This window comes from Pelobates fuscus, chromosome 7 (genome assembly GCF_036172605.1).
Source record: "Pelobates fuscus isolate aPelFus1 chromosome 7, aPelFus1.pri, whole genome shotgun sequence".
NCBI lineage: Eukaryota > Metazoa > Chordata > Amphibia > Anura > Pelobatidae > Pelobates > Pelobates fuscus.
Genome location: NC_086323.1, coordinates 163,013,482 through 163,026,290, shown reverse-complemented (window position 1 = coordinate 163,026,290; position 12,809 = coordinate 163,013,482). Strand labels below are relative to the sequence as shown.

The window sequence follows — 12,809 nt, the reverse complement described above, 5'->3', positions numbered from 1 at the left end:
TGTCCTCAGAGACCATGATACACACTGACACAGAGCAGAATAGAGACTGTTCCCCCTACATAGGGTCACTTGGCAGATATGGATTGACACCTGTCCTCAGAGCCCCTGATACACACTGACACAGAGCAGAATAGGGACTGTTCCCCCTACATAGGGTCACTTGGCAGATATGGATTGACACCTGTCCTAAGAGACCTATTTGTGTAATAATGGTAATACTATTACCTATTATATAATATTGGCAGGGGCAAGGAAATCCCCTCTAAATAGATGGGTATAGGCAGAGAGTATGGAGACCGGAGTGATAAAGTGTCAATAAGGTGATATAAAGTTAAATGTATCACACAGACACCCTTTCTCTTAGCTAGTTTCCAGAAATGCTGGATAGGTAGAAGGGCTATAAAGACTCAGAGAGGTCTAAGAAGAATCCTCTAAACTAGCCCTAATCTCATTAATCACCTTCAAGGGTGTTCTAAGCTAAAGCTCAATCTAAACGTTTAGATGACTGCCTGATTTCCCATCACAGATGCTGGCTAGGAATAACACTGTGAAAGACAAAGAGTGGGTCTAAGTGCCCCTAGTGAAGTGAAGAATAACGAGCTGGCGCCCAAGAGAATAGCGAGCTGGCGCCCTATCAGGGGACGTGTATATGGCATCGATTTTAGGAACCGGGAGATGGAAAAAGATGCTTGGTCGGTCCTCCTACTTCAAATTTGGGGCACTGCGCGTGCAATCTAATGTGCCACCAGATAGGAGTGGTTTGTTAAGTAGTACTATTCCTATCAGTTTAATCCCGATTATGTGCCTTTTTTTTGGTTTGGTTTTTGAAGCCACAGTGCAGCACCAGAGGGCCGAAAAATTAGGCATGTACACATGCCTGAAAAATTAGGTATTGTTGCAGCTGCAGCGGCCATAAAAATTGATGTTTGTTTCCCAGGCAGAAAGTGCCCTAAAACATTGTGGCTTGAACCCTAGTTGGTGGCGGATAAGTCACGCAAGTCAACCGGCATTCAGAGCTAAAATACAGCAGCGTGTGGACCATTTTTAGCCCAAGGCAGCTCATCTCATCAGGCCTTTTTTAGTTGAAAGTATCGCCCAATGTCAGTCCCTTCGGGATCCATCCCTCATTCATCTTAATAAAGGTGAGGTAATGTAGACTTTTTTGACCAAGGCGACTTCTCTTCTCAGTGACAATACCTCCTGCTGCACTGAAGGTCCTTTCTGACAGGACACTTGAAGCGGGGCAAGCCAGAAATTCTATCGCAAATTGGGATAGCTCAGGCCACAGGTCAAGCCTGCACACCCAGTAGTCAAGGGGTTCATCGCTCCTCAGAGTGTCGATATCTGCAGTTAAGGCGAGGTAGTCTGCTACCTGTCGGTCGAGTCGTTCTCTGAGGGTGGATCCCGAAGGGCTGTGGCGATTCGTAGGACTTAAAAAGCGCCGCATGTCCTCCATCAACAACACGTCTTTAAAGCGTCCTGTCCTTGCCGGCATGGTCGTGGGAGGAGGAGGATGACTTTCACCTCTTCCCCTGTTAGATTCCCGTTGTGCTGTGACATCACCCTTATACGCTGTGTAAAGCATACTTTTTAATTTATTTTGCAAATGCTGCATCCTTTTCGACTTGTTGTAATTCGGTAACTTTTCCGCCACTTTCTGCTTATACTGGGGGTCTAGTAGCATGGACACCCAGTACAGGTCGTTCTCCTTCAGCCTTTTTATACGAGGGTCCCTCAACAGGCACGACAGCATGAAAGACCCCATTTGCACAAGGTTGGATGCTGAGCTACTCATTTCCCGTTCCTCCTCCTCAGTGATGTCAATGAAGGTATGTTCTTCCCCCCAGCCACGTACAACACCACGGGTACCAGATAGGTGACAACGAGCACCCTGGGATGCCTGTTGTGGTTGGTCTTCCTCCTCCTCCTCAAAGCCACATTCCTCCTCTGACTCCTCTTCCTCACAATCCTCTTCCAGCGTTGCCGCAGGTCCCGCAAGTGATGCTGATAAGGCTGTTTCTGGTGGTGATGGTGACCACAACTCTTCCTCTTCCTCTTCACGCTCATCTACGGCCTGATCCAGCACTCTTCGCAGGGCACGCTCCAGGAAGAAAACAAATGGTATGATGTCGCTGATGGTGCCTTCGGTGCGACTGACCAGGTTTGTCACCTCCTCAAAAGGACGCATGAGCCTACAGGCATTGCGCATGAGCGTACAGTAACGTGGCAAAAAAATTCCCAGCTCCCCAGAGGCTGTCCTAGCACCCCGGTCATACAAATATTCATTAACGACTTTTTCTTGTTGGAGCAGGCGGTCGAACATTAGCAGTGTTGAATTCCCACTTGAAGGACACTGAAGGACACTGACTGCTATTAGCTTACAGTGAAAAACTTTGCTTTTTAAAGGCACGCTATTGTGACACCAGATATGAGTGGCAAAGTGCACTTGCAGAGGTTGGCAGAGTACACGCTGAAGGCTTGACACCCGCTTTAAGGACACTGACTGCGATTAGCTTACAGTGAAAAACGTTTTCGCTTTTTAAAGGCACGCTATAGTGACACCAGATATGAGTGGCAAAGTGCACTTGCAGAGGTTGGCAGAGTACACGCTGAAGGCCTGACACCCAGAAGCTGGCAGACAACTAACTGCTATTCAATCTATTACAGTGAAAAAAAAAATGTTTTTAAATGCAAGCTTAAGCTATTGTGACACCAGATATGAGTGGTGGCACTGGGCAAGTGAGCACAGTATCCACTGTGAGCCTGACACAGAAGCTGGCAGACAACTAACTGCTATTCAATCTATTACAGTGAAAACATTTTTTTTTGTTTTTAAATGCAAGCTTAAGCTATTGTGACACCAGATATGAGTGGTGGCACTGGGCAAGTGGGCACAGTATCCACTGTGATCCTGACACAGAAGCTGGCAGACAACTAACTGCTATTCAATCTATTACAGTGAAAAATAGTTTTTGTTTTTAAATGCAAGCTTAAGCTATTGTGACACCAGATATGAGTGGTGGCACTGGTCAAGTGGGCACAGTATCCACTGTGAGCCTGACACAGAAGCTGGCAGGCAGGCAGGCAACTGCAATTACATTACACAGGAAAAAAAATAAAAAAAAAATAAAGCAGACTGATGTTCAAACCCTAAAAAGGGCTTTTTGGGGTGCTGTCCTTACAGCAGAGATCAGATGAGTCCTTCAGGACTGTAGTGGACACTGAATACCCTAGCCTAGCTATCCATTTCCCTATTAAATGAGCAGCAGCTACACTTTCCCTCCTCTATCTAAGAATGCAGCTTCAGAATTAATCTAAAATGGATGCTGTACAGGAGGTGGGAGGGTCTTGAAGGGAGGGTCTGCTGCTAATTTGCTGGAATGTGTCTGCTGACAGTGAGGCACAGGGTTAAAGTTTACTCAATGATGACGAATAGGGGGCGGATCGAACCGCGCATGTGTTCGCCTGCCGTGGCGAACGCGAACACGCTATGTTCGCCGGGAACTATTCGCCAGCGAACAGTTTGGTACATCACTAATCTCAATCTATTCATGGAAGTGGATTTCATGAGGAAACCAGAAAGACACAAGCTGTATACTTAATGGATGAAAACAGTAAAACCTGGGTGTTTGGGGCAAGAAGATATCCCCTGATGGCCAAAATACTGCGAGTTTCAAGATATGGATGCTTTTGTATGAAGTTATCAAAAATATACTTTTGGGCGGCGCCTAACCGCCGGGCTGGAAAGACGCACCGAGCATCAGCTCCTAACAAACAGCGACCTAATCAGGGGTAAATACCTTGAAAACCGGAGCAATCACCAGCAGGACAGCATGAGGGACGACAGGGAATCCCTGGGGAATCGACTGATACCAAGAACGAGACATTTCCTCCCAGGGAACCCGCAACAGCGAATGGGGCCTACTCGGGACCAAGCCAGAGAGAGGCGGCCGCTCTCCGCGACGGCAAAGCCTCGAGTGAACCCCTCAGCACACTCATTGCCTACCTCCCCCCCCCCCCCCATTGACCGGAGGGGGTTATCCCGGTCCTCACTGCAAGTCTGGGGCAGCCAGCCTGGAGCGCAAGACAAGCGTGAACCCAAACAACAGAGTTGCAGCACTCCACATGGCGCTCCCAAGATGGCGGCTGATAGGCGGAACAAGCAGGGCAAGCTACTGACACACGAGCAACAACCAGACCTCTCGCAGCGCCTGGAGGCGATTTTCAACCGCTTCTGGGAAGCGCTGAGAGAGAAACAACTAGCAGCCCGAACAGACCGGCTTAAAACGCAGACAGCGACTAACCGGAGCCGCAGGTGGCGAGAGGTGAGGGGGAAACTCTTAGGCGTAAAACTACCAAGCCAGTCCACTCACACTCCCCATGGTCCACCCGGGCAGCCGACTGCAAGGCCGAAAGCCCGAAAGCAACGCCCACAAGCATGGAGACACAAGCACCACAAGAGAAGGCTGACCGCCGGATCCTCCGACCTTCCTAAACAGGGAGAACTCTCAGGCCCCAGAAAAGGCCAAGGATGCCAGGAGACGCAGGCCTGCACAACACCCCGAGGCTGGAGTGACATTCTCACCCACATCAGCGCAACTGCGGACTCCCGACCAAGACCTGAGGATGAAGGAGGACTTGACAAAATCGGCCTGCCAACACGAAAACCCAGATTCCGCTTGCCTCACGCATGTGGTATTGGCTGATATAGACTTACAGACTATACCTGTGTCATTCTCTTTAGTTGTTATTATGGCATTCAGTTTGAGTTTTCGTTTAGTTTAAGACGCAGAGCCTGTTATCAAAGACATAAATAATCTTTACATATACTCCCCCACTAGCTTGCCAGACTATCACCTTATAGCCAGACAAAATGTTTCACACGCTTGGTGGCCCTCTCCCATCTGAGATACGCTTCACCATCTCAACATAAAATGTTTAACCCATCATAACCCACTTGTGCAATAGGCATCCAGAGTCAGGCTGTACGCACACTTACACTTGCACACACGCGGGACGACATACGGGTATAGTTAGACGCAACCCGCCCTACTAACCTAGAATGTGCCCTCACAAGTGAATTTCACCAGTCTGCAAACCATGTAGCATGCCTATCAAGCACACCCACGGTGTCAGGTCATAAGGGAACCCTCAACGCTAATTATAAGGGACCACACGGTGACAACACCAGATCAACCTGCCACTACACTCCTTAGCAGGTTACCACACCATAAGCAACTACGACTTGTTACAGGCAACAATGGTTCAATGAGGAAGCACACCATCGGTGACCATAGCACACCTAGCCTACCACGTCTTACTATGACAGAGCAGCAGCCTAGATAAGCGTGCCACAAACACAGGTGGTTATGAAATCTTTTGTTCGATTTATGTACCACTATGAATCTCCTGACACTCCACCACTAGCTGAAGCACTCACTCACTCACTTATTCCCTGCATAACGTTACTCCAGACATCAGTTATTGTTACTAACAATATGCAGGACTGCTATATGAATATAACCCTACAGTATAAGCATGATTATACTATATAAAACTGTGCTTTTATTTCCTTTGCCATGACGTTATATAACAGTTTTGTTTATATCGGTTTGTTGTGCTGTTGTGGCTCTACAGACCAAATTGTAAAACCTAGCACGAAAAAATAAAGAATTTAAAAACAAAAATATACTTTTGATGTGAATGTCCCTGTTAGAGAATAATACAGACAACTCTACTAAGCAGAAAAAGAAAAAGAAAAAACACACAACACACAACACACCATGCAATCCAAAGCAGAAAGAAAATATAAAATATATGTAATAAAAATAGATGTGAGTAGCCATTTCAGTGATACTACATCCCAAAACCATAAACCATTTGACCATTTACCTGTTGAATGTAAATGAACAGTTACACAACGTACAGTACAGCTACAACCCAACACATTGGAAGCAACGAGTTTGTTTTTTCTTTTTAAAAAAAAATTGCAGATAATTATTTTCCTCCAAGTGAGGTAAACCCACTAAGGGCAAGTTAGTTTTAATAATCCGTGTTCTGTTGCACCATTTTTGTTATAATACCACCTTTTCTGCCGCAACCAGCAGCGTTTCCTTTTTTCTCCAAAAATATTGCTAGATATGATGATGGTCCTGACTAACTAGAAAGTGGACAACATCTAAAATTCCTAGAAACAGTTTATGTGGCCAACACAGGTGCTGTAGAAAGTTATGCGAGCAATATAAATGGCTTAATAAGAACTCACTGCAGAAGCCATAAATCCTCCATATTTGCAGCAAATGCTGAAAGATCAAGCATACCCCCAAACATACAATGCATTTTCGGTGCGGCTTTACCTGCAATTAGTGGAGTATCGCCTGCATAATTCTGAACATCTGGATCAAAGCTGTTAGATAGCAGAAAATTAACATTTTCCAATTTATTGCTGTCAACAGCCAAGAAGAGCGCGGTTTCCCCTTTCAACGTTCTCTGTCCCCACACACTGTAACCGGAGGCTAGAAGATACAAGGGATAAGATGTGTTGACACTGTATGCGGACTATAAACCACAGGCATTTTGGTAAATGCTGTTGACTCACATTTAAATGTAATTTCCAATATATTTTTATCTTTCTGGCATACTGCCTCATGGAGGGGAGTCCAGCCTCTATCATCAGCCTCTTCAAATGCAAACTGGTGGCAGGATAATTTTGTTAAAGTCTTTTCATCACCTGTGATGAGATCAAATAATAATTATTAATTTAGATTAAATAAATAAATATTATGACATTGCATTCTAAATACAAAGACATTAATACGTAGTTGGTCTCCCCTTTGCAGCTATAACAGCTCCCAATCTTCTGGGAAGACTTTCCACAAGATTTTGAAGTTTTTCTGTGGGATTTTTGCCCATTCATCCAGTAGTGCTCAAAAGGTAGATCCCCAGATGTTGTAGAACTACAACACACATGATGCTTTGCATGTCTTTGGAATGCCTTTAGAATGGCAAAGCATCATGGAAGCTGCATGTGACGGACCGCTGGCACTGCGACTGAGTACCTCCGCCAATCGATGCGCCTAGTGCTTGCTAAGGACTCCAAGCACTCCAACCCTCACCATCAGCACTGCAGACCCCACTTCCAGCGATGCAGCTGTATCCACGACCAGGATCCAGCTCCCAGTGGGTGAACCTCTCCTAAATCCAGAGAGCGTAGCAGGAACAAATCAAGCTCTTACAAGAGCTTACTCTGGGGAGTAAGTGAGTATAGCAATCCCCAGAGTGTAGGTATCCCTTCCCCTAAGCATGAGCCAAGGCTTCAAGAAAGGTGCAAGTAGGTCTGGTTTATTGAGGGCTACCTGCCTGGTATTTATGTAAGTGTCCACCAGGTGACCTGATGGAACAATGGGACACATATTGGATATAAGCCAATCACAGACAATACAATAATATAGCTTAGATCTGAGCGCACATTATTACCAAATGGCGCTCAGATCACCTACATACAGTTCAATTGCCATTGAGCCAAAGTCTTTTCCATAGTCTTTTGTTACACAAATAGGCTCCATGGCATGGCTATCTGGGGTAGCACTACTCACATACTGAAAGTCCCGAACGCCCCAGCAGAAATACACAAATAAACCTTTCTGCAGGAGAAAATACAGCTATCAGCACAGGGGCCATAGTCGGAAGGCAGGAGGCTAGCCAGTAGTCCCCTCCAGGCACAAGTGGCAAAGGGCACTTTGTCACACTGCAGTTTTAAAACCTCTGGAGATCTACCTTTTGGGTACCCCTGTACAGAGGCAGATCTCTAATTAGGCGATTTAGGTGGCCGCCTAAAGCCTCTTGTGGCCACCTAAATCACCATAGGGCAGACTGACATGTTGGGTGTTCGATCTATGACCAAGGGCTCGACACAGGAGGGGGCTCGGCAGCTTGCCTATAATGCCGCCGGGTGTGAGGCCCCTCCAGTCAGTCTGCCTGGGACAGAGCCAGCCTTCAGACTGCAGCTCTGTTGGGTGCAGAGGTGTCTCGGGTTACCACGGCAATGCTCTGACTGGAGATCGCGAGACTTACCACGTGGTCTGTAGCCCTGCACCCAGCAGAGCTTCAGACCGGAAAACCAGCCCACCGGACCACCAGGCAATCAATTTAATAAATAGGTATTTATGACCCCATGCCCTGTCACAGTCTCAGCTCCCCCACCCTGTCACAGCCCCACTACCACCCACTACCCCCTTTCATTTTTCTTTTATTTACATACCATCAGCACCTACATCCTAGAGTAGGGATCATAACATTTCACGCCATACTTGGGGAGCCACTTTCAAGGCTCTATAACACATGAGTGCAGATCTTTTATGGTTATTTATTTCTATAATTTAGTCTGGCATACTGCAAAATATACCTCTGATTTCTCCCACATATTCGCAAGAGAAGCTATTACTACAAGAACTTCCTGCAGAGCTTGTACTCCACCATATCCTTCGGCAGGGGTCATTCCTCCCAAGTGTTCAAGCTGGAGCTGTACTTAAAGGACCACTATAGTGCCAGGAAAACAAACTCAGGGTCCCACTCCCGCTGGGCTGAAGGGGGAGGAAGGGGTTAAATTCTTACCTTTCTCCAGTGCCGGGCTCCCTCGGCGCTGGGTACTCTCCTCCCTCCAACGACGTCATCCGCCGAATGCGTATGCACGGCAAGAGCCGTGCGCGCATTCAATCAGTCCATAGAAAAAGCATTTCTCAATGCTTTCCTATGGATGGCAGCGTCTTCTTACTGTGAAAATCACAGTGATAAGCGTGGAAACGCCTCTAGCGGCGGTCAGTGAGACAGCCACTAGAGGCTGGATTAACCCTAATGTAAACATAGCAGTTTCTCTGAAACTGATATGTTTACAGCTGCAGGGTTAACCCTAGATGGACCTGGCACCCAGACCGCTACGGCACCCCCTTTTACCTGTTTTTCTACGGGACAAGAGAGACCCCAGATTTTGTAATTAAAGGACCACTTTAGTGCCAGGAAAACAAATTTGTTTTCCTGGCACTATAGTGCCCTGAGGGTGCACCCACCCTCAGGGTCCCACTCCCACTCTGAATCCCTTACCTTTTTTTCCAGCGCCAGGCCCGGCACTGGGACTCTCCTCCCTCTTCTGATGTCACCGACTGAATGCCGCTGGCGTCTTCTCACTGTGAAAATCACAGTGAGAAGCGCGGAAGCGCCTCTAGCGGCTGTCAATGAGACAGCCACTAGAGGCTGGATTAACCCATAGGTAAACATAGGAGTTTCTCTGAAACTACTATGTTTACAGCAAAAAGGGTTAAACCTAGATGGACCTGGCACCAGACCACTTCATTAAGCGGTGGTCTGGGTGCCTATAGTGATCCTTTAAGCTGCCTTTGGACTGCACCAGTACTCCATAAGCTCTGAATCCCTTACCCTTTTTGCGGATCTGTCTAAGGCCACCATGGACTGGCGACGGTCTTTGGACTCTGCCCCTGACCCAGGAACTCACTAAACATAAGGTGCCATATAAATGTAGCACCCCTCGCTGCCTGCTCCTTCCTAGGGTTACGGGAACGCTCAGTGTCCACGACACATCAGAGAGACCTGACATTCTGCAACAACTTGGCCTAGCTACTAATGCCGCCAGGCAATCTGTCATAGCGCCTGCAACGACATCACAGGAGATGTCTCCACAACATCAGTGCCATGACTTTTGCAGATCGTATTATACACAATACCTACATTTTGCATATTACACAAGTTACTTATTTTCTTAACTTCCTAACTCATAGTACTTTTTGTGTTCCACCTTACACCCACAGAGTGCTCTCAGGCACACTATTTTTCCACCCCTCATGCGCACTAAATCATATATAGGTTGTAGACCTCAAACCGATTAAAACTCCTAAACCACCACCACCCCCACCCCCTGCGACCTAGCAGTTCTCAGAGCTGACAGTTCGCTAACAGGGGTCCTCTGTAGCCCTCATTGAGGTTCCAAACTTCTACCACCTTACGAAATACCCAGAGGCATATGTAGCCCCATGCCCACACGCAACACTATAGATAGATTACTATTCCACAGCAGTACTGTACACCTTCAATACTTCCCTGTGCAAACAGGAGCATAGAATTCACAACAATGTTCTCTCTTTTATCTCACATTGTGAACCTGTGTTTATAATTCTAGTTTCCTTTTCATTTTTAAAAACATGACTAGTCTGTTAATCTACGCAGTCTTTACTTTAAAAAAAAAAAAAGTTAAATAATTTGTGCAGAAACTCATAGCCATTTATGTGTAACCTATGTTGACCATTCTGTGCTTGCTACACCTATTGTAGCCTCGCAAGCTATCGGGTTATATTATGCACAATGAAAAATAAAGAATTTAAAATATATATATATAAATAAACCCAAGAAAGTTATTTACTGCTTTATAAATAGAAGTGGTCCAGAGGTCTGTAAACACTTTGAAAAAGTTTATAACTTAGAAATACGTTAGTGTATTTTAATATTTGTATTTATAATAAAAGATTTCTTCCTTTTTAACACCATTCTGGACCCTCTTGTAAGTTTTTTTTTTGTTGTTTTTTTCTAATAAACCAAACATTTATTTGTAAATTACAAACTCCTTGCCAAACTACGGTACACATATATATATATATATATATATATATATATACAATATTCACCTTACAAATAAGCAGTCTCTCTAATTACTGAGCTTTAACTACATTGCCATCAGTTCTACAATACTATGATAAGGCTAGAAGAACTTGTATTTTTTTTTTTTAATTTAATTTTATTTTTAGTTTCAAAAGGTGTAACATATACAAATGTAACATTACGAAATGACATAGTTTCTCGTTCGTTTGCATAACTGTTGTGTATAGCATAGTTTACCAGATATAGTAACAATTATTTTACATATTAAACAAGTGTGATTAACGTAGTGTTTCCATTACAAAAATGCATATGATCCCAGTAATTTACATAGCTTCATATGTAGCCTAGCGCATAGTTAAAAGAAGAACAGTTATTTTTTGTCAGTTCTTGTAAGTTATTTTAAGATTTTATCAAGAGGAAAACTCCAGCTATATCCTTGGTGAGGATTATACCACCTATACGACTGGGATTGAGCAAGAAAACTTTTTTTTTGCTCCCCTTTTGTGAGTACCTCTTATTTGATTTATTTGATTACCGTATTTATCGGCATATAACACGCACTTTTTCTCCCTGAAAATAGGGGGGAAATGATGGGTGCGTGTTATACGCCGATAAATACGGTAATCAAATAAATCAAATAAGAGGTACTCACACCATATTTACTTACCTGTCTTGAAGCGTGGGCCGGTGTTCAGCGCACACCGTGGTACTGGAACTTCAATTTCAGGTTCCGGTTTCCGGCGGGACTGAAAGGAAGTATGCACACTTCCTTTCAGTCCCGCCGGAAACCAGAACCTGAAATTGAAGTTCCTGTACCGCGGTGCGCTCTGTGAAGCCGGCCCACGCTTCAAGACAGGTAAGTAATTATGGGACAAAGGAAAGTGCACTATGGGACAAGGGGAGGGGGGGCACTATGGGAGGGGGGAGAACACTATGGGAGGGGGTGGAGAATACTATGGAAAGGGGGGACACTATGGGGGGGACACTATGGGAGGGGGTGGAGAATACTATGGGAGGGGGAAAGAATACTATGGGATGAGGCGGGGACACTATGGGATAAGGGGGGGAACACTATGGGAGGGGGTGGGGAACACTATGGGAGGGGGTGGGGAACACTATGGGAGGGGGTGGGGAACACTATGGGAGGGGGTGGAGAATACTATGGGAGGGGGTGGAGAATACTATGGAAAGGGGGGGGAACACTATGGGAGGAGGGGGAATTTCCTTCTTAAAATGAGGTGCGTGTTATACGCCGGTGCGTGTTATACCCACGATAAATACGGTTTGATTTTATACCAGTGAGCATTATTTGCGGTTTTATTTTTTCCATACGTATCTACAACGGTTGCCCACTGCTTTCAAGTTTGGAGATACACACAATTTCTACTGCAAACAGATCCAGATACAACATCTGCCAAGGCCGTACAGGACTACCACCAGGCCCGGACTGGCCATCGGGCATACCGGCCAAATGCCCGGTGGGCCGCGATGGCCGTGGGGCCGAGGCCGGCAGGGGAGATCACAGGATCTCCCCTGCCAGCCCCTGCAGGGCCAGCGCTATCCGAGCGCCGGCCCTGCTGTGTGTGTCCATGGGCCAGTGGGGAGATCAAAGATCTCCCTCACCGGCCCACAGGCACTGTTACAGGCGGCCAGTGCTGGGGAGTGTGGGAGGGAGAAGAGGACCGGCGGAGCTCTATCCAGCAGCTCCACCGGGTCCTCTCGCGAGGTCTGAGCGTTGCCGCGGCAACGCTCAGATCTCGCGAGAGTGAACTCTAGCCGGCAGGGGCTAGAGTTCACTCTCACCACTGGACCACCAGGGAAGTATGGCACCCCTCCTCCACCCAGGCAGAACGGATCTCCCCCCCCTCCCAGGATAAAGGTAAGAAGGGAGGGGGGGGGGATATAACTTTTTTTTTTTAATTATTAATAAAAAATATACTTACATTTAAATTAAAAAATCACACTAACAGCCCCCTCACACACACATCACCCCCAGACACACACAGCACACCAGACACACACAGCACCCCAGACACACACAGCACCCCAGACACACACACAGCACCACATATGTGTCTGGGGGTGCTGTGTTTTTGTCTGGGTGCTGTGTTTGTGTTGGGGTGCTGTGTGTATGTATGGGGGTG

At 46.2% G+C, this 12,809-nt stretch overlaps 1 protein-coding gene across 2 annotated transcripts in view; it reads right to left on the bottom strand.

Annotated features, from left to right (window-relative positions):
* ASB14 (ankyrin repeat and SOCS box containing 14) overlaps positions 1–12,809 on the bottom strand; it is a 49,054-nt gene that overhangs the window by 22,808 nt on the left and 13,437 nt on the right. For both annotated transcript variants that reach the window (XM_063426885.1, XM_063426884.1), the window contains 2 exons: positions 6,599–6,730; positions 6,357–6,515 (listed from right to left, as the gene is read on the bottom strand). In XM_063426885.1, coding sequence (XP_063282955.1) covers positions 6,357–6,515; positions 6,599–6,730 — 291 coding nt within the window. The remainder of the gene's footprint in view (positions 1–6,356; positions 6,516–6,598; positions 6,731–12,809) is intronic.